Source organism: Podarcis vaucheri (genome assembly GCF_965113315.1).
Source record: "Podarcis vaucheri genome assembly, chromosome: 2".
Lineage (NCBI taxonomy): Eukaryota > Metazoa > Chordata > Lepidosauria > Squamata > Lacertidae > Podarcis > Podarcis vaucheri.
Window position 1 is genome coordinate 121,923,573 of NC_138760.1, and position 22,495 is coordinate 121,946,067.

At 47.3% G+C, this 22,495-nt stretch overlaps 2 protein-coding genes and 1 long non-coding RNA gene across 3 annotated transcripts in view; all 3 read left to right on the forward strand.

Moving 5' to 3' along the window:
• The window catches only part of LOC309524920 (uncharacterized protein), a 200,066-nt gene that overhangs the window by 114,251 nt on the left and 63,320 nt on the right, over positions 1–22,495 (forward strand). The gene's annotated exons all lie outside the window — the stretch shown is intronic.
• Positions 64–19,983, forward strand: LOC309525401. Its single transcript, XR_014216228.1, has 3 exons — positions 64–228; positions 1,529–1,715; positions 19,282–19,983. It is a non-coding gene; the product is annotated as an uncharacterized lncRNA (long non-coding RNA).
• LOC309527532 (uncharacterized protein) lies at positions 20,056–22,130 on the forward strand (the record flags this gene model as incomplete). Its single annotated transcript, XM_082214358.1, has 3 exons — positions 20,056–20,970; positions 21,054–21,605; positions 21,732–22,130. 3 exons carry the CDS (start codon positions 20,056–20,058, stop codon positions 22,128–22,130), a joined length of 1,866 nt encoding a protein of 621 aa, XP_082070484.1.

Consider the following 22,495-nt stretch of genomic DNA (forward strand, 5'->3'; position numbering starts at 1 on the left):
TGGAGAGAAACTTCCCCTTCCTCCTCAGAGTTGCCTCCACTTCCGGCTTCACCAGCAGAGATAATATTGGGGCTTGCAAAAGAAGGAGGGAGGGGAGGAGGCGGGAAGCGGGGCTGCGTCCTGCGGAGGAGGGGGCTTCTTCCTAATCAAGCCTCCTAATTAAGCGCCCTCACGCCCTGCCTCCCACGCGGGGGCTCCCATTCCCGCCCCCGCTGCCCGGGATTTCGGGTGAGTGCAAAGCCAGTGGCGGGGAAGGAGGGAAGGGGCTTTGCGAGGGGGTCCAGGATGAGAAGCCCCGGGACGGGGAGAAGAGAAGGGAGGAAAGGGAGCTGTTTCCTTAAAGGGGGCCTGGAGGGGAGGGGGGGGGAAAGAAGCTTCAGCCTGCAGGGATCTGGTGCAAAGGGAGTTGCAGGCGAGGAGGTGGGAAAGGGGAGAGGGGTGGGCATTGCTGGCCAGGATCGCCTTAATAATAGTATTAATTTTAATTTTAATATTTATACCCCAGCCTCAGTGTCCGGCTTCCTTCCTTCCTTAGGCACCAAGTGAAAGCATTGCTCTTCTCCCAGGGGTTTGGCTCAATAAACTATCTATGGACTGGATTGGGGGGGGGGAGGGTTGTCGTTTTTATTTCTTACTCTGCTATGCATCTCTGTGTTTTTCTATTGTAAGCTGCCTTGTGATCTTTGGAGGAAGGGCAGTATAGAATTGGAAAGAATAGCAGTAAAAATAGGTTTTAAAGAAGTGCCCTCTTTAAGGAATCCCGTGGTGTAAACGTGTATGTTGTCCTCTAGGTCCAAACACATAGTAAGAGCAAGCAGTGCTCCAAAGTGCTTCTCTTGTGAACTTGCCATCTAAATTGTTTACTCCTGACCAAAGCTCCTGTTTCCCAAAAGGACTGGAGAGGGGGGGGGGTCTCCTCACCACTTTTAACCCCCCGACTCCCACCGCATGGAAGGCAGAGGACGTGTTCATTCACAATCCCTGTGTTTACCATGTGTGTATCTGAAGTGAACCAGGCGCTGCAGCTCCTTCCCCTCTCACTGGGCTGCTGCAAGAAAAGGCAGCAGAGGAGGAAAGGGATGGGTTTGAAGGCTCTTCCTGCCTCTCTCCCCTGAGCAACAGGAGCAAAGGGTGTTTGCAGGGCAGGAGGGCAGAGGAGGAGGCAGCGAGGGCAGAGGGAGCAGTGGGTGGATCCACCGCCTCTCCCAGGGGGTCCAGATGCAAGCAAGGACATTCCTTCTTCTCCATGCAAGGGCCACCCATGTATTCAGAGCAGTCCTTTGCAGATGAACTCTTAAGTTTCAAGGGATCTACTCTCAGGCCACAAATGTGCATACCATGCCAGCCTTAGGAAGGGAGGCGGGACAGGCAGGTGAAAGGAATTGCCAAAGGTGTTTGAAAATGGGTGGAGGCTCTTGGGAAGGGGGTACCCAATTGGTGCTTCTCCAGGGGCAGGAGAATATCTTGGGCAGGAGAATCCCTGCAGGGGCTCTCAGACTCCCTTTTCTTCTTCTTCCCTCCCTCCCAGGAAGCTGCAACTTGCTCTGGATTCTGCGCTCCTCAGGAAGCTGAACCTGCAAACCTAGCTGAGACTGAACCTGCAACCCTGGCCAGGATGGAAGGAGGAAGATGGACGGTTGACCTGGTCAGGCTGTCTCCCGCATCCCTCCCCACAACCTCTGAGCATTCCCTCCCAGGACCCTTGGAGAAATCTGGTGAGTTCCAAGGGAGAGGAGATGGGGACAGGGATAGATGGATGGTGGAGGGAGAAAGGGGAAAAGATGGAGAGGAGACAAATGGAAGGAAGTTCCTGACAGGAAGAAGGAAGGGGTGAGGCCTTCTCCAAAGCAGCTCCTTGTTTCTTGAATCCCTTTCATAAAGTACAGTGGTATCTCGGGTTACATACGCTTCAGATTACAGACTCCGCTAACCCAGAAATAGTACCTCTGGTTAAGAACTTTGCTTCAGGATGAGAACAAAAAACGTGCGGCAGTAGCAGGAGGCCGCATTAGCTAAAGTGGTGCTTCAGGTTAAGAACAGTTTCATGTTAAGAACCGACCTCCGGAACGAATTAAGTACTTAACCTGAGGTACCACTGTAGTGGGGGGCGGATTTTCTTCCTCCAGGGTTTTAAATCTTAGGAGTTACAGTGGTACCTTGGTACTCAAACATAATAGGTTCCGGAAGTCTTCCAAAACCAAAGCGTTTCAAAACCAAGGCATGCTTTCCCATAGAAAGTAATGCAAAATGCCAAGTGGCCAAAATATTGGGAGATCTTGGAGCAAGAAGGAGATAAATTGAAATTGCAGAGTTTTGAGAAATTAAAAGATAGAGTGCGAGATTGGCTTCATTATTATCAAATAAGAGAGGTATATAATTTGGACCAAAAAAATGGCTTCCAGGTGGAAAAATCAAAGTTGGAAACAGAATTGCTAGATCCCAATACAAAGATACTTTTAAGAATGTATAACTTGCTGTTAAAATGGAACACTCAGGATGAAACGGTTAAATCTGCCATGATTAAATGGGCACAGGATGTTGGACATAACATTATGTTTGCTGACTGGGAACAGTTGTGGACCACAGGTATGAAATTTACGGCATGTAATGCCTTAAGAGAGAATATTATGAAAGTAATATACAGGTGGTACATAACACCAGTCAAGCTTGCAAAAATCTATCACTTGCCCGATAATAAATGCTGGAAATGTAAAGAAACTGAAGGTACATTCTTTCACCTTTGGTGGACGTGCCCAAAGATTAAGGCTTTCTGGGAGATGATCTATAATGAAATGAAAAAGGTATTTAAATATACCTTTCTGAAGAAACCAGAGACCTTTCTCCTGGGCATAGTCAGCCAATTGGTACCAAAGAAGGATAGAACCTTTTTTATGTATGCAACAACAGCAGCAAGAATACTGATTGCAAAGTATTGGAAGACACAGGATTTACCCACACTGGAAGAATGGCAGATGAAAGTGATGGACTACATGGAATTGGCAGAAATGACTGGCAGAATCCGTGACCAGGGAGAAGAGTTGGTGGAAGAAGACTGGAAGAAATTTAAAGACTACTTGCAGAAATACTGTAAAATTAAGGAATGTTAAAATGATGTCGGATGGAAAATAAGTGGTATTGGTAAAAAGATTATCAAGAATACGTAAATATGGATTGATAGTGGTTATAAACATATGGTTATAATAGGTTAAGATATTGAGTAAAGATAAATGACAGAGGGTAAGGATTTGCTGAATTAAATATCTGAACTGGAATACAAAAAGGGAGGCGTGAGGAGGTCAGGAAACTAGTAAATGAAGTATAAGATATGAAATTATTGATTTTTTTCTTTTCTTTTTTTCTTTTTGTTAACTGTTTTCTATTTTGTATTTTTCATGTGTTCTGTTTTTGTATTTTTGTAGCTTTTTCCCTTTTTTAAGGTTATTCTTTGTTCTTATTTGTTAAGTCTAAACTTTGAAACTTTTTAATGTTTGTAAAATCTCAATAAATATTTTTTTTTAAAAAAAGAAAGTAATGCAAAATGGATTACCGTATTTCCCGTCCCATAGGACGCACCTAGTTTTTTTGGGGGGAAATAAAGGAATTTTTTTCCCCTTTATCCCCCCCCCCCAAAGCAGGTCGGGGAAACAGAACCAGGTCCAGGAACAGCGGAATGGTGGCGCTGCGCCTCCCTGCTGTCCCCCGAGCTTGTGGGGCTGGCCGATGTCTGTCCGGTGAGAGGGGCGCTCTGCTTTAGGGGGCCCCTCGTGCTGGGCGGCAGGCTGCTATCCACAGCATGGAGAGCCCTGCGGGGAACTCCTGCAGGGCTGCCTAGGCTGCAGGTGTGTTCCCGAAGCGCCGGGCGCTCTGCTTTCAGGGCGGCCGACGCTCCGGGAAGCAGGCTGCTATCCGCAGCCTAGACATCCCTGCGGACCTCCCGCAGGGCTGCCTAGGCTGCGGATGTCTTCCTGAAGCCTGGAGAGCGAGAGGGGTCGGTACGCACTGACCCTTCTCGCTCTCCAAGCTTCAGCGAAAGCATGCATTCGCCCCATAGGACGCACCCAGATTTCCCCTTCATTTTTGGAGGGGGGAAAGTGCGTCCTATAGGGCAAAAAATACGGTAATCCGTTCCAGACTTTTAAAAACAACCCCTAAAACAGCAATTTAACATGAATTTTACTATCTAACAAGACCATTGATCCATAAAATGAAAGCAGTAATCAATGTTCTGTACCATAAAATAAAGAAGACAGTATTGTTGATGATAAAAATTACTGTATTTTTCGCTCTATAACACGCACCCGACCATAACACGCACATAGTTTTTTGAGGAGGAAAACAAGAAAAAAAAATTGTGGTTCATGCTGTGGGCACAGACATGTGATCTGACGGTGAGTTTGGGGTAGCCCAATGCAAAAATCCTGAGGATCCATGTGGATCCATGCTTTGTAAGCATGGTTTTTGCACCTCTGCAGGGGCTCTTCTCCCGCTTTGCTGTTTCAAAGCAAGCCACGGAGGAGGGAAGGAAGGGGAACCATGGATCCTCTGCTCTCGACTGCAGCAGATACCCCGCCATCCGTAGGCATTCGCTCCTTAACACGCACAGACATTTTCCCTTACTTTCTAGGAGGAAAAAAGTGAGTGTTATGGTGCAAAAAAATACGGTAAAATTAAAAAAAGAAGCCACAATCAAAAATGAAAAAGCCACACAAACAAAAATGCAAAAAATAGGAAAAAACTAAAGCACCAAATGTCACCTCAGAACACTGCAACCAGAAATGGCTTGAATATTGATGGGGTGGGGGCTTAAATCAGCTGTGCAAGGGAACAAATGGGATGAAAAAAGCTTTAATTACAATGGGAGGGGGGACTTAAATTAGCTGCTCAAGGATACAAGTGGGATGAAAAAAAACCTTAATTACGATGGGGGGGGGCTTAAATTTGCTGTGCAACAGTAAAAATGGTAGCCCAGGAGCACGTTCGGTTTCCGAGGAAAAGTTCAAAAACAGGAGCCCCTATTTCTGGGTTTGCAAATGATGAATCCACAGAAGCATAGTCAATCTATGGACTTCCCTTTTTTTGAAATATTTTTATTGGTTTTTACAACTGCAAGTTTATATCAAATACATTTATATAATCAATTCCTGAGATTCTCTGAATCACATGACTTCGCTCCATCCCTTTCATGGGTCCTGATAGTACCGTATTTTTTGCTCCATAAGGCGCACCAGACCATAAGACGCACCTAGTTTTCAGAGGAGGAAAACAGGGGGGAAATATTCTGAATCAAATGTTGTACTAAACTATTTAATAAACTACTGGTATATCAGAGTGAGACTAAGAGGGACAGGAGCTGTATGTTTGTTTAGTGTTCAGGTTCAAGGAGCCAGCAGATCAGCTGAGACGTGGGGGATTTGCGTAATTTCCCCCTCTGCCCTCCATTCTCCAGCAGCCTTCCTTTTTTACTTCCTGGTTTTCACTGCGCTCGTGGCTCAGAGCTCGAGGTTGGGGGTTTTTTTTTGCTGCTGGTTGCTTAAATTTTATCCTTCCCGATCCAACCCCTCCTGTGTCCTGCCGTCCCTCTGCAGCCTCATTGCTCCGTTTAGGGAGCGGGCGAACCTTCTGCAGCTGTTGCTGGCTGCGCACCACTTTTAAAAGTGCCTGCTGGCTTTGAATCACCTGCCTCCCTTTACTATTTTACCTAAGGTATTTGCCCTGTGCCTGGGTTTTTTTCCATTTAACAGTTTGCAGCCTTTTCCTTCCGTGGCTTGTTTTGAGGCAGGATAGATTTGAGCAAGTGATCAGGAATTGGATTGCAGGGGATTCGCCATTAGCTGTGTAAAAGCGCTCCTGCTTGAAGCCTTCTACGTTGTTTGTACACATGGCTACTGGTATCAGGTTCAGTTTGAGTAATAAGCAGCCCCTGGCAGCAATAGAATGGAGCATAAAAAAGGAGTAGGGGCACTGGGACCCAGACAATGCTAAAATCTATCCTGCCTCAAAACAAGCTGCAGAAGGAAAAAGCCCGCTCCCGCTCCCCTGCCCCTCATCCCGTGCCCTCCCCAGCCTTTTTTTTCCTTCCTGGTTTTCACTGCGCTCGTTGGCAAGGTGATGTCTCTACTTTTTCATTATATACCATTTCCCAAAATGATACTGTTATCTTACATGACCACCACATATAGCAAAAGGTACCCACTTCTTTACATTTCCAGCAGATATTTGAACTTACTCTGTATGTTTTAGATAACTTACTAGGAGTCAAATACCACCAGTACATCATTTTCATGTAGTTTTCTTTCAATGTACAGCAAGCTGTGAATTTCAGATCTGTTTTCCAAAGCCTCTCCGAATCTGCCATTTGTATGTTATATCCTAAGTCCCTTTCCCATTTCGTCATAACTGATTTGACCTGTTCATCCTTTGTATACCGTTCTAGGAGCAAGTTATACATTTTAGACAGAACTTTTTATGTTACTTCCTAAGAGTTCTTTTTAAAATTGTGATGTCTCATAACTAAAACCTTTCTATTTCTCTATCTTAAAGATAGTGTTTAGTTGATGGTACTGTAACCAGTCAGTTACAGCTTCCCTTATCTCTTCAAAATCTTTTAATTCCAGTTGGTTTTCAACTTCAGTTAACAGCTCTGTATAAGTCGGCCAGTTACTTCTCATATTCAATTTTTTTCAGAGATATTGCTTCCAAGGGGGAAAGCCACCAGGGTGTTTTTTACTCAAGCAAATTTTTTTTAATAGATATTTATTGAAGTTTCAGAAATTATATACAAAAGAAAAACAAACAAAACACAGACAAAAAAGAACAAGTATAATTTCAATTCCTTATTTTCTTATACCTTACTTCGCTGACCTCCTCCTACCTCCCCTTTCTGTATTCCAATTTCAAAATATTTATTCAGCAAGTCCTCTCCCTTAATTCATTTAGATTTACCATTCTTTGCTTTTAACTTAGACATTACTTAACTTAGACATTTCTTTTAACTTAGACATTCTTTTCTTTTAACTTAGACATGGGAAATAAACAAGATGAGCTTGAGCTCTTGGTACAGCAAACTAAATATGACATAATAGGCATCACTGAAACCTGGTGGGATAAGTCCCACGATTGGAATGTAATAATGGGGGGATACAATCTATTTCAGAGAAACAGACCAGACAAGAAAGGAGGAGGAGTGGCGTTATATGTCAGGGATGTGTATACCTGTGAAGAGATCCAAGATTTAGATCCTCAAAGCCAAAGTGAGAGCATTTGGGTCAAAATTAAGGGAGAGAAGAATAACCGAGACCTCATTGTGGGAGTTTACTATAGATCCCCAAGCCAAACGGAGGACATAGATGATGCCTTCCTGGAACAGATGGCCAAGCATGCAAAAGGAAGGGAGATAGTAGTAATGGGGGACTTCAATTACCCGGATATTTGTTGGACGTCAAACTCAGCCAAGAGCATAAGGTCAAACAGATTCCTCACTGGCCTTGCAGACAACTTCATTGTCCAGAAAGTGGGAGAAGCAACAAGAGGAACAGCCATTTTAGATCTGGTCCTAACCAATGTTGATGACCTGGTTAGTGGGGTAGAAGTGGAAGGATCATTAGGCACAAGTGATCATGCTCTTCTGAAGTTTACTATACAGCGGAAAGGAGCAGCCAAGCATACTAGGACTCAATTTCTTGACTTTAAGAAAGCCGACTTCATAAAACTTAGGGAAGTGCTGGGTGAGATCCCATGGACAACAATACTAAAAGGAAAGGGAGTTCATGATGGCTGGGAGTTTGTTAAGAGGGAGATAGTAAAAGCACAACGTCAGGCAATACCAATGAGACGGAAACATGGAAGGTGCCTAAAGAAGCCAGGGTGGCTATCTAAAGAACTTTTAACTGAATTAAGATTAAAAAAGGATGTGTACAAAAAATGGAAAAGGGGGGAAACCACCAAAGAGGAATTCAAACAAATAGCCAGCACGTGTAGACACGAAGTCAGAAAAGCTAAAGCACAGAATGAACTCAGGCTTGCTAGAGAGGTTAAAAGCAACAAAAAAGGTTTTTATGGGTATGTTCGTAGCAAAAGGAAGAACAAAGAAACAGTGGGGTCACTCAGAGGAGAAGATGGTGAAATGCAAACAGGGGACACAGAAAGGGCTGAACTCCTCAATGCCTTCTTTGCCTCAGTCTTCTCCGATAAAGAAAACAATGCCCAACCTGAAGAATTTGGAGCAAATGATTCAGCAAAAGAAACACAGCCCAGAATAACTAAGGAGATAGTACAAGAATACTTGGCTAGTTTAGATGTATTCAAGTCTCCAGGGCCAGATGAACTGCATCCAAGAGTATTAAAAGAACTGGCAGATGTGATCTCAGAACCACTGGCAGTCATCTTTGAGAATTCCTGGAGAACAGGCGAAGTCCCGGCAGACTGGAGGAGGGCAAATGTTGTCCCTATTTTCAAAAAGGGGAAAAGAGAGGACCCAAATAATTACCACCCAGTCAGTCTGATATCAATAGCAGGGAAGATTCTGGAGCAGATCATTAAGCAAACAGTCTGTGAGCACCTAGAAAGGAATGCTGTGATCACCAATAGTCAGCATGGATTTCTGAAAAATAAGTCATGTCAGACTAACCTGATCTCGTTTTTTGACAGAATTACAAGCCTGGTAGATGCAGGGAACGCAGTGGATGTAGCCTCCCTTGATTTCAGCAAGCCATTTGACAAGGTGCCCCATGATATTCTTGTAAAGAAGCTGGTAAAATGCGGTCTTGACTATGCTACCACTCAGTGGATTTGTAACTGGCTGACTGACCGAACCCAAAGGGTGCACATCAATGGTTCCTCTTCATCCTGGAGAAGAGTGACTAGTGGGGTGCCACAGGGTTCTGTCTTGGGCCCGGTCTTATTCAACATCTTTATCAACGACTTGGATGATGGACTCAAGGGCATCCTGATCAAATTTGCAGATGACACCAAACTGGGAGGGGTGGCTAACACCCCAGAGGACAGGATCACACTTCAAAACGACCTTGACAGATTAGAGAACTGGGCAAAAACAAACAAGATGAATTTTAACAGGGAGAAATGTAAAGTATTGCACTTGGGCAAAAAAAATGAGAGGCACAAATACAAGATGGGTGACACCTGGCTTGAGAGCAGTACATGTGAAAAGGATCTAGGAGTCTTGGTTGACCACAAACTTGACATGAGCCAACAGTGTGACGCGGCAGCTAAAAAAGCCAATGCAATTCTGGGCTGCATCAATAGGAGTATAGCATCTAGATCAAGGGAAGTAATAGTGCCACTGTATTCTGCTCTGGTCAGACCACACCTGGAGTACTGTGTCCAGTTCTGGGCACCACAATTCAAGAAGGACACTGACAAACTGGCACGTGTCCAGAGGAGGGCAACCAAAATGGTCAAAGGCCTGGAAACGATGCCTTATGAGGAACGGCTAAGGGAGCTGGGCATGTTTAGCCTGGAGAAGAGGAGGTTAAGGGGTGATATGATAGCCATGTTCAAATATATAAAAGGATGTCACATAGAGGAGGGAGAAAGGTTGTTTTCTGCTGCTCCAGAGAAGCGGACACGGAGCAATGGATCCAAACTACAAGAAAGACGATTCCACCTAAACATTAGGAAGAACTTCCTGACAGTAAGAGCTGTTCGACAGTGGAATTTGCTGCCAAGGAGTGTGGTGGAGTCTCCTGCTTTGGAGGTCTTTAAGCAGAGGCTTGACAACCATATGTCAGGAGTGCTCTGATGGTGTTTCCTGCTTGGCAGGGGGTTGGACTCGATGGCCCTTGTGGTCTCTTCCAACTCTATGATTCTATGATTCTACTACTCTAAATCACTTAGCTTCTAAACCATCATCATTCTAACATTTATTAATTTTGCTGTGTTTCTTAACCCTTTCTTCAGTTTATTTTTGATAACCTTATTTTCATTTAGTTTAGTTCATTTAAAAAAAGAGAAATCCAGTTTTATCTTATCCATAATCATCGAGCTTATACCTCAGTTCATATTCTTAAAACATTTTTTCTAAGGTCGACCAAGATTCCCTTCCACGAATTTCCCAGTTTACATAGTGTCAGGGAACTGACATCGGAGGAAAGGGAAGTGGTAAGGCTCCCAGAGACTGGGAAAGAGTCAACAGCCAAAGCAGGGACCAGCAGGGGGAGCGCGGGGTCTCTGGAGGAGGATCTCAGTAATGCTGAGAGAGACGCAGCAGCCCAGGCAGGAAGCAGCAGGGGAGAGAAAGGGGTGAGAGACACTTCGAGCGAAAATAGCGGGGAGGTGTCAGAAGCAACTGCAGGGAGACCCATGCTTCGCCGGAAGCTGCCACGTCGTGAGTCCAGGAGACGCGTTTCCGTTAAGGAACTTCTTTGCTGGAAGCGCTTCCGCAGACAGCCACTGTCAGACTCTACTAGTGACTAGAGCAGACATGTCTGAGGAGCTCTGTCACACACAGAGGTTTGTGGGGTCGCACAAACTCTGAAGGGGCACAATTTTAAGCACAAGCAGCTAACCATCCCCTGACAGCAGTTTGACAGTCTCTGTACGCTGCCTGTGCAGGAGAAAGCATCATGAGCAACCCAGTCGGAACCGGAGACGCAGGGGTTGGAGCTGGTCCAAGCTTGGAAGAAAGGTATCAAGCTCTGGAGGTCCAACTTGCGCTGCAGACGGCGAGGCTCGAGGAGAGAAGGGCTCAGGATGCTGACAAAAAGGGGAGAACCACTCAGTTCCCCAGAAAGGTACCAGGATTGGTGCAGAAGTTTGGGGGGGACCCCAAGGATTACCATGCCTTTAGGACTGAGATGCAATATGCCCTTAATGTGCAGTTTGATGAGTTCCCTGATGAGGAATCGCGAGTTGCTTTCGTAATTGGGCATCTTGAGAAGGGGGCGCGAGACTGGGTTCGACCCCTGATGGCAACGCACAATGATATCCTAAAGGACACTATGAAATTCTTTCGTGCAATGGATATCATGTTTTCCAGCGATATTGAGGAAGGGGTGGTGCGCAGACAGCTAATGGTTTGCAAGCAGGGAAGCAGATCTGCCCGTGAGTACTGGACTGAATTTACCATGCTGATTCACAGATTGGGGTGGGATTTATCGGCAGCACCCATTCAGATGCTATTTGAAGAAGGTCTTTCTTCAGCTGTGAAAGACGAGCTGGCCAGGAGCCCCAGGGCGGTGTCTATGGATCAGCTGACCAAATCTGCGCTGACCATTGGAGCGCGCCAGGAGGCAAGAGCCTTGGAGAGGCGGGAAGGGAGAGGGGAACGTTGGAAGGAGTTACGCATTCCAGACATTCCTGAGCCAGCTTTCCCGCCGGCAGAGCCGATGGAAATCGGAACAGCCCGCGCGCGCGCAGTTTCAAAGCCCAGTGAGGGGGCGAAGAAGGAGGGAAAGGGAGCCCGGAAATGCTATCTCTGCCAACAGCCAGGCCACTTGGCCAGAGTCTGCCCCCAGAGGAAGGAATGGCAAGGGATGGTGGGAGCTGTTGAGGGGGAAGAGCAGGGAGAAACGGAGCAGGTAAAAGCCAACGCCTGGTTGCCAGCAGGGCACTGCAGCCAGGCCAAAGAGCAGTGAAAGTGCCCCTTCCCCAAGTGCCAGTGCCAGAAGCTCCTCGACCTGCTCTAGTGATTGAAGTGTCGCTAGAGCTGCAAAATGGACACCCCCTAAAAATAAAGGCGCTGTTGGACTCAGGCAGCTCCTGCAATTTCATGAGCAAGGAGTTTGCTGCTGAGCACCAGATACAGACTATCCCTTTAAGCAACCCCCTGCAGGTGACCACGATCGATGGCAGGGAACTGTTGGGAGGAGGCGTCAGCTTGCAGACCGTCCCAATGATAATGAGGGTGGCAAGGCACACAGAACTGATAGCGTTTAATGTGGCCACCTTGGGAGGCGCTCCCATTATTTTGGGAATGAGCTGGCTAGCCCTACATGATCCGCTGGTGGGCTGGCATCAAAGAGTGGTTTCCTTCGGTTCCGCACACTGCTTAGAACACTGCAGGGCGGAAAAGGGGTCAGCAGGGGCCCAAGCCACCCTAGCAGGGACGGAAGTAATGGAGAAGGGGAAGGTGCCACCACAGTATGCTGATCTCAGCGACGTGTTCAGCGAGAAGGAAGCGGACCAACTACCCCCGCATAGGCCCTTTGATTGCCAGATCAATTTACTCCCTGGAGCACAGCTTCCTGTAGGCAAGTTGTATGCCATGTCAGACAGGGAGATGCAGGAGTTGCGAGCGTTCATTGACAAGAACCTGAAGAGAGGCTTCATCAGAGAGTCCAAGGCAGCGGGGGGTAGCCCAGTGTTTTTTGTGGATAAAAAAAACACGGACAAGCCGAGGCTGGTATGTGACTTTCGGGCCCTAAATGCAGTGACAGAGCCGGCGGCTTTTCCTATGCCCAGGATTGATGATATTTTGACCAGGGTGCGGAAGGGAAAGATTTTTACAAAGCTGGACCTAAGGGGGGCGTACAACCTGATACGTATAAGGAAAGGGGATGAATGGAAGACCACCATGTTCACCCCTTTGGGGGCATTTGAATACCTCGTTATGCCTTTTGGATTACAAACAGGCTCCGCGTGTTTTCAAGCCTTTATGAACCATGTACTGGGGCCTTTGCTCTACAAGAATTGCGTGGCCTTCTTAGATGACGTGTTGGTGTATTCGGAGAATGAGGAGCAACATGTGAGAGACGTCAGAGAAGTGTTGAGCAGGCTGCAAGCCAACAGACTGTGGGTGAAACTGGAGAAGTGTCAGTTTCATACCAAGGAGGTGGAATTCCTGGGGTACCGCTTGTCAGACAAGGGGTTGGCCATGGACCCCGGCAAGGTTCAAGCGGTGCTGGAATGGAAAACACCCAAGACCAAGAAGGATGTGCAGAGGTTCCTAGGGTTTGGAAACTTTTATCGTAAGTTCATCCGAAACTTCGCCCACCTGGCGGCGCCCATCACGGACTGTCTCAGCAGCAAAAAGAAGTTTGTTTGGACGGGGGAGGCGGAGCGAGCGTTTGAGGAACTGAAAAGGGCCTTCGCCTCTGACGAACAACTTCTACATGTGGATTTACAAAAAAAGCTGAGGGTCGAAACAGACGCTTCTGACAGAGCCATAGGGGCGGTGCTTCTTCTGCAGCCGGGGAAGGAGGGGTCAGAGTGGCGACCGTGTGCCTTCTTTTCGCGAAAGCTGAACAAATCTGAGAGAAACTACGCGGTGTACGACCGGGAACTTCTTGCGATTTATGAGGCCTTCCGGAGATGGAGGCACCTACTAATTGGTGCACAACAGAAGGTGCAAGTGTGCACGGACCATAAGAATCTAGAGTATTGGAGAACTGCGCGAGTGCTCAACCAAAGGCAGTTGAGATGGGCCCAGGAGTTCTCCAAATTTAACTTTGAGATTTGTTACGTACCAGGCCCGGAGAACGTTAGGGCGGACGCTCTCTCACGCAAACCTGAATATTTGGAGGGAGAGGGTGCACCCGAAGAGACCCATGTCATTCCCGAGGACCGCTGGGTGTGTGGGGCGGCTTTGGTGGGGCAAAGGGAACTGGTAGAGGGAACGGTGCAGGATGAATACGCCCAGGACAAACTCAGGGGTCTCAGGAGGGAGGGAGACAAACCCGGGGGTTTTGAGGAGAGAAACGGGGCGTTGTACTACAAGGGAGCGTTATACATACCTGAAGGGGAATTGAGGGAAAAGGTACTCAAGCAACTGCACGATAGCCCCACAGCAGGGCATTTTGGGCAACACAAAACCATGTGGCTGGTTACCAGGGAATTCTGGTGGCCCAAGGTCAGGGAAGATGTGCGTGAATATGTGAGAGGGTGTGACCGATGTCAACGAGCCAAGGGGGAGAGGCGGGCACCGGCAGGTTTATTAGAACCACTACCCACGCCGGAAAGACCATGGGAGGCAGTGGCAATAGATTTCATGACTGATCTGCCCAGGTCCAAAGGGAAGACAGCCATTATGGTTGTGGTAGACCTGTTAACCAAGATGGCCCACTTTATAGCCTGCTCACATGCGGTCACAGCAGAAGAAACCGCTAAATTGTTTGTGGAAAATGTGTTTAGGTTGCATGGTGCCCCCTTGAGGGTGGTTTCGGACCGAGGGAAACAATTTACTTCCAGGTTCTGGAGGAAGCTCATGAGCTTATTGCATGTAGAGGTGAATTTTTCCACTGCCCGTCATCCAGAAACCAATGGGCAGGCGGAAAGAGCTAATGGTGTCCTCCAGCAATATTTGAGGTGTTATGTGAATGACAGAGAGAATGATTGGGTGGAGAAGCTGGCGTTGGCAGAATTTGCCTATAACAATGCAGAGAACGTGTCCACGGGGATGAGCCCTTTTTTGGCCAATCACGGGTGTCATCCCCGAGCCTTCCCAGGGGGGGAGGGGGAGAACTGGAGCGTTCCTGCCGCAGAACAGTTCGTTGAAGAAATGGAAGCGATCCATCGCCAGCTCCAACTTAATTTAAACAGGGCGAAGGAGGAATATAAGAGGCAGGCAGACAAAACCAGAAGGGAAGGGGAAAGCATTAGGGTGGGGGACCAGGTGTGGCTGTCCACCCAAGGGTTACCATTTAAAGGAGGTTGTAAGAAGTTAAGACCCAAAAGACTGGGCCCATTTGAAGTCACGCAACAGGTCAACCCAGTGGCTTTCAGACTCCGGTTACCGAACCACATGAAGTTGCACCCAGTGTTCCACAGATCATTGCTGTCACCGTATATAGGGGACAGAGAGGGGAGGGTCAATAGGGGACCAGCTATGGAGGAAAAAGAACACAGCTACCATGTAGCGGAGATTCTCGATTCCAGGTGGAGGGGAGAGCAAGTAGAGTATTTGGTAATGTGGGAAGGGGAGCCGGAGTCGGAAAACACCTGGGTCAGGGCAGAGGATGTAGATGACGAGGTTTTGATTGAAACTTTTCATCAGAGATTCCCTAGAAAACCCCAGCCAGTGGCGAGGTTCCGGAGGGAATACTTCGCCACCACCGACGACGAAGAAGAGTTGGAGGGGTTCGCTGATTCCGAGGTGGAGGAGGATTCAGCGAGTCGGAACGAAGACCGATGGAGGGAATTGTTCGAGACGTCTGAAGATGAAGAGGATTCTTTTAGGGGTTTCAGCTCCTCACCGCCCAGAGGAGAGAGTAGGGGCGGGGAAGAGGGGGGCCCTGGAGGGGAGGTGGATGTCAGGGAACTGACATCGGAGGAAAGGGAAGTGGTAAGGCTCCCAGAGACTGGGAGAGAGTCAACAGCCAAAGCAGGGACCAGCAGGGGGAGCGCGGGGTCTCTGGAGGAGGATCTCAGTAATGCTGAGAGAGACGCAGCAGCCCAGGCAGGAAGCAGCAGGGGAGAGAAAGGGGTGAGAGACACTTCGAGCGAAAATAGCGGGGAGGTGTCAGAAGCAACTGCAGGGAGACCCATGCTTCGCCGGAAGCTGCCACGTCGTGAGTCCAGGAGACGCGTTTCCGTTAAGGAACTTCTTTGCTGGAAGCGCTTCCGCAGACAGCCACTGTCAGACTCTACTAGTGACTAGAGCAGACATGTCTGAGGAGCTCTGTCACACACAGAGGTTTGTGGGGTCGCACAAACTCTGAAGGGGCACAATTTTAAGCACAAGCAGCTAACCATCCCCTGACACATAGCAATAATAAAAAAACAACAACAACAAAATAAATTGTAATTATGAACCCTTTGGATTCCCAAACTCCACCCCCCTTCCCGGTTTCAGTCCCCAAAAGTGTCCATCAGTCTTAATCTACTATCAGCCTGGAGATCTCACGTCCGAGGCACTTACCGTATTTTTTGCACCATAACACTCACTTTTTTCCTCCTAAAAAGTAAGGGGAAATGTCTGTGCGTGTTATGGAGGGAATGCCTACGGATTTTCCTCCTCTAAAAACTATGTGCGTGTTATGGTTGGGTGCGTGTTATAGAGCGAAAAATACGGTAATTGTCTTTCAGTTCCTCTCTGCCGGTCTTTTTGATAGACCTTGATATTAAACACCAAATCTTGGAGAGGCTCTGGCCCAACAGGATCCATGTTTTTTCCAGCTAGGCCTCCATACTTAAAAGTAGAGCCCATGGGGTGTTCCATTTCTTGTTTCTTGCTCCTTTCCAGTCCAAAAATCCCCAAAGCTCTAACCTCCACCTTAATCACATTTGTAATCCTTAGGTCTTCTGATCTCCACATAAGAAGATCTCTCCATTTCTCAATCTCCAATTCAGGCCAAGCTTTCCACATCAAATTTTTATTTTCCTTCATTGCCATCATGTCAGGCCTCAAAGTAGAATTCTCTTTTAGCATCTGCACACCGACTCCTCCTTCCTTTTCTTCAAGGGCAACATATGTCTCCTTATCCATATTCTCAAAACTCTCAGATGTCTCTATTTGTCCAGTTAAATGGGCTCCTTGTTTCCAATCCTTATCCAATCCAAGAATGTTATTTACTGTTAAATCCAGAGTTGAAACATTAGAGTCCAGAGTTGAAACATTTGTAGCCATAACATCAAATTGACCTTGTAACTTGCCTAAGAGAACAAATGCTCTATCCAATTCAACCTGGATTTTCCCACCTCCAGCCATTTCTGTAATGTCACCAAGTCCCTCTAGGGGGATTTTAGTTCCTTAATATTCTTTTCAGCTCGAGTCCAGAAATCCAGTTATTTTGTAACAGCCCTTCCTTATTGTCAACAAATTGTAACAGATTGTAACCAATGTAACCGGCAGAAACAACAATAACAGTGTTCTCTTTTTCCGTCTTGACAGCCGACTTGACAGCTGTCAAGCTCTTCAATACTTCATCATCAGGCTCTCGGGGTGGTCCCGGGTCCGGGGGGGGATGGAACTTCAGCTCTCAAAATCAGTTCTTAATCCTCCAGTAAAGATTTTGTAATATCAAACCGTGAAATTAAAGTCTTTTACAAGAGAAAAGAGAAAATTTCTTACGACCTTAGGTAGCAGGTGTCAGGAAAAAGCAGCAATGCAAAAGCCAGCTGCAGGTGGCTGGAATGCAAAACAGGATGTTGTGGTCTGGAACTGTACTGGTGGGAAAAAGGGGCAGTCCATTCTCTGTACTGAGCACCGGATGTTAGCTCAGAGTGTCATCTGACCTGTACTGGAAGCACAGGGTCGGAGTTGTGACTCTTCTGCCGGAGTCTGGAGGGTACAGGCTCCTTCAGTATACCTGAAGGAGCGTCTCCACCCCCATCGTTCTGCCCGGACACTGAGGTCCAGCGCCGAGGGCCTTCTGGCGGTTCCCTCATTACGAGAAGCGAAGCTACAGGGAACCAGGCAGAGGGCCTTTTCGGTGGTGGCGCCCGCCCTGTGGAATGCCCTCCCATTGGATGTCAAGGTGATGGACAACTACCTGACATTCAGAAGACATCTTAAGGCGGCCCTATTCAGGGAAGCTTTTAATGTATGATATTTTAGTGTTTTTTGGTTTCTGTGGAAGCCGCCCAGAGTGGCTGGGGAAACCCAGCCAGATGGGCGGGGTACAAATAATAAATTATTATTATTATTATTATTCTCTGTACTGCTGAATGACAGGAATAAAAGACATGTAAAAAGGACTCCTGTCTGTCTTTCTTCCCCTCCCTGGGGAATGCAGGGAGGGAGAGGAGGAGGAGGGTGTGTTCTCACGTCTGAGGAGAATCGCCGATTTATGACCTTGCCTGCCGGGAGACGCAGACGGAAGGTCAACAAGGATCCCAGCCGAATGCCTGGAGTGAGGCCGGTGTACCTCTGACCGCGGCTGGAATCCTGACAGCAGGTCCTTTGCTTTATGATGTTTACAAAGGGGGGGGACGGACTTCCTTTTTAACCCTTCCCCGCTCGTTCCTAATTCAAAGAAATTTTTCCTTTAGAGCCCAAATTTCCATGTTACTCACGGGTTGTTACTTTGAAATCCGATTATTCAAAAGAAGAAGTCAGCGCTCTCCGACAATGGCTTGCGGCTTCACTCCACAGAAGAAGAGGAAGTACTCTCAGCACCGCGCCGCACCCCGACCCCATTCCGGAGCCTTTAAAAAGGCTCCTTCGCAGATCGGGGGGCGCAAATGGTGCCCGCCGAGTCACCACGTTCACAGGCTTCTCCACCTGTGATTTTTTAGGGTTCCCGCTTCGCCGCAGCGGCAAGACCCGATCCTGCAGAGCCGATTCCCTCCAGAGCTCGGAGGGAATCCGCCATTAGTCGCTGGCGCTAACCGGAAGTCCCCTACTCAAGCAAATTTTTATACTTCTCGCATACCCTACAAATTTATTTTCTTACTATATGAGTCTGAAAAGCTCTATGCACCTCAGCCTTTTCCTACCATAAATATGCATTCTATCCATTATTTGTGTCCTTCCAGATCTAAAATACAGTATCTGTGTTTTCCAATGTAATCCATTCCCGGTTCTAGCAGATACAGGATGTTTCATAATAAAGTTTCAAACCCGGCAGGGCAAAACCTCCTCTCTCTCTTACATCTGTTAATAATTTATTTTTAATCCTTGATTTTGTCACTTGGATAGCTTGAAAAAGAGGATTAGACTGATGTCTGTGCTCTTCCCTTGTGGTCCTAGGCAATAATGCTTCTTGATACTAGTTCCTGGAAAGCAAGGGAAGGCAGAGGGCTCTTGTACTCAAATCCTGCTTGCTGATTTCCCACAGGCATTTAGCTGGCCACTGTGAGAAGAGGATGCTGGACTAGGTCATCCTTTGCCCAATCGAGCAGGCTCTTCTTATGTTCTGAAACAGGCATCCCCTAACTTGGCTCTCCAGATGTTTTGGGACTACAACGTCCATCATCCCTGGCTAACAGGACCAATGGTCAGGGCTGATGGGAATTGTAGTCCCAAAACATCTGGAGGGCCAAGTTTGGGGATGCCTGTTCTAAGATATTGCAATATTTTTACAGTTACTTGTGGCACAGTAACACGAAAGTTTGACTTCTTAATCATAGGGGAGACTGCTACTTGAGTCTGTGATCCTTTCCTCCCTGGACAAAGAGAAATACAGAGATGTGTCTAAGAAGCCAATTCCACCACAGATTATAAAATAATGCAGTTTATTAAGTGTGAATGGAGTGATCATGTGTTTTTTTTTGCCATTATCTCACCTGCATTCCTAAAAGTTTGGAACATAGAGAGGACAGTGGAGAAAGGAGACAGTGTTAAAATAAGAGAAGGTGCATACTGGGACTGACATGTGTTCAGTTCCTTTCTTGTCTTTCTTGAAAGTCTTAACAGGGTTCTCTTCCCCCTCCCCCACTCTCAAACAGGTGAGGAAGATGTTGGCCAGAATTCTATGGAGCCATCTGTGAATTCATTGGGAAGAACAGAAACAGTTTAAATGCCTGGAATGTGGGATGTGCTTTAGTCACAGTGGAAGACTGAGGACACATCAACGAATTCACATAGAGGAGAAACCATTTAAATGTACTGACTATCGAAAGAGCTTCAGGGAAAATGGAACTCTTAGAAAACATCAACGAACTCACACAGTGGATAAACCATTTGAATGTATTGAATGTGCAAAGTGCTTCAGTCGAAATGGAAAGCTTAGAATACACCAACGAACTCACACGGGGGAGAAACCATTTCTATGTATTAAATGTGGAAAGAGCTTCAGTGAAAGTAGAGCACTAAGAAAACATCAACGAACTCACACAGGGGAGAAACCATTTAAATGTCTAGAATGTGGAAAGTGCTTCAGTAGAAGTGAACACCTTAGAATACACCAACGAACTCACACGGGGGAGAAACCATTTCATAGAATCATAGAATCATAGAGTTGGAAGAGACCACAAGGGCCATCGAGTCCAACCCCCTGCCAAGCAGGAAACACCATCAGAGCACTCCTGACATATGGTTGTCAAGCCTCTGCTTAAAGACCTCCAAAGTAGGAGACTCCACCACACTCCTTGGCAGCAAATTCCACTGTCGAACAGCTCTTACTGTCAGGAAGTTCTTCCTAATGTTTAGGTGGAATCTTCTTTCTTGTAGTTTGGATCCATTGCTCCGTGTCCGCTTGTATTGAATGTATTGAATGTGGAATGTCCGAATGTATTGAATGTGGAAAGCGCTTCAGTGTAATTGGAAACCTTAGAAATCATCAACGAACTCACACGGGGGAGAACCCATTTGAATGTATTGAATGTGGAAAGTGCTTCAGTCGATATGGAACACTTAGAATACACCAACTAACCCACACGGGGGAGAAACCTTTTAAATGTATTGAATGTGGAAAGTGCTTCAGTCGATATGGAACACTTAGAATGCACCAACGAAGTCACACAGGGGAGAAACCATTTAAATGTATTGAATGTGGAAAGAGCTTCAGTGAAGGTGGAGCACTAAGAAAACATCAACAAACTCACACGGGGGAGAAACCATTTAAATGTATTGAATGTGGAAAGAGCTTCAGGGAAAATGGAACTCTTAGAATACACCAACAAACTCACACAGGGGAGAAACCATTTAAATGTACTGAATGTGGAAAGAGCTTCAATCACAAGGGACACCTTAGAAGCCATCAACTAACTCACACGGGGGAGAAAGCATTTAAATGTACTGGATGTGGAAAGAGCTTCAGTGAAAGTGGAGACCTTAGAGTACACCACCGAACTCACACGGGAGAGAAACCATTTGAATGTACTGAATGTGGAAAGAGCTTCAGTGAAAGTGGAAACCTTAGAAGACACCAACGAACTCACACGGGGGAGAAACCATTTGAATGTATTGAATGTGGAAAGAGCTTCAGTCAAAATGGAACACTTAGAATACACCAACAAACTCACACAGGGGAGACACCATTTAAATGTATTGAATGTGGAAAGAGCTTCAGTCAATATGGACACCTTAGGATACACCAACGAACTCACACAGGAGAGAAACCATTTAAATGTATTGAATGTGGAAAGAGCTTCAGACAAAATGGACACCTTAGAAGCCATCAACTAACTCACACGGGGGAGAAACCATTTAAATGTACTGAATGTGGAAAGAGCTTCAGTGAAAGTGGACACCATAGAAAACACCAAAAAATTCACACGGGGAGAAACCATTTAAATGTACTGAATGTGGAAAGTGCTTCAGTCAAAATGGAACACTTAGAATACACCAACGAACTCACACGGGCGAGAAACCATTTAAATGTATTGAATGTGGAAAGAGCTTCAGTCGATATGGACACCTTAGAAGACACCAACAAACTCACATGGGGGAGAAACCATTTGAATGTATTGAATGTGGAAAGTGCTTCAGTCGAAATGGAACACTTAGAAGCCATCAACGAACTCACACAGGGGAGAAACCATTTGAATGTATTGAATGTGGAAAGTGCTTCAGTCAAAATGGAACACTTAGAAGCCATCAACGAACTCACACAGGGGAGAAACCATTTAAATGTATTGAATGTGGAAAGAGCTTCAGTCAAAATGGACACCTTAGGAAACATCAACAAACTCACACGGGAGAAGCCATTTACCGTATTTTTTGCCCCATAGGACGCACTTTTTCCCCTCCAAAAATGAAGGAGAAATGTGTGTGTGTCCTATGGGGTGAATGCAGGCTTTCGCTGAAGCCTGGAGAACTAGAGGGGTCGGTGCGCACTGACCCCTCTGGCTCTCCAGGCTTTGCGCAGCTCTCCGCAAGGCGCGGGAGCCCGGCGTGGGCTCCCGCGGCTTGCGGAGAGTTGCCTGCATGCCACGCCCCTTTGTTTATCACGCAGGCAGGCAGGGAGGGAGAAACCACCCCCGCCCAGCGCAAGGCGCCCGCTCTGCTTCCCGCCTCCATGTTGTTGCCTGAGGGGAAGACGCCACCGCCGCCACAAGGACGGGAGAAGGAGGAGGCTGAGGCACCAGGGGCGGCCGAAGCCTCTGGGGCACTGAGTGGAAGGAGGGTGGAGAAGGGGACGGGGAAGGAGGAGGCGGCGCTGACAGGTGAGGAGGGAAGGCGAGCGGGAAGGCGGCTGCTGCAGTTGCTGCTGCTGCCGTGGCGCAGCGCGGAGACCGGCCTCCTCCACAGGCACTGCCTCCCCTTCTCCCTCCCCCTTTTCTTCCTCCTCCCTCCCTCGGACTCCACCCCTCAGAGCTGCATCGGGGAAGGAGGTGAAGGAGGGGTGAGATAATCCCCGGGGGGAGGGGGAGGACAGGGTGGGAGGGGGCTTGATTAGGGGAGGGGGCTCTTTCAGGGTGGGGAGCACCTCTTGCTCCTCCTGGAAAGGGGCATTTTTTATCTTCTGGTGGGAGGGGGGAGGTAGGTAAGTTTAGGGATCTAAATAGAGGGGGTGTGGAGGAAGGAAGGTGCTGCCTCCAGATGAGGAGGGGGGGTCTGAAGCCTCTTTTTTGGGCAAGGGGTTTGGGGGGGAAATGAGAGATCAGAGGCAAGGTTTTGGTGGGGTTACATGTAGGGTGTTTTGAATTGGGGTTTGGGGGGAGGGGTAATACAAAGCCTTGGATTTGGGGTGAGTGCGAGTGGGGTGGGTTTTTTAGG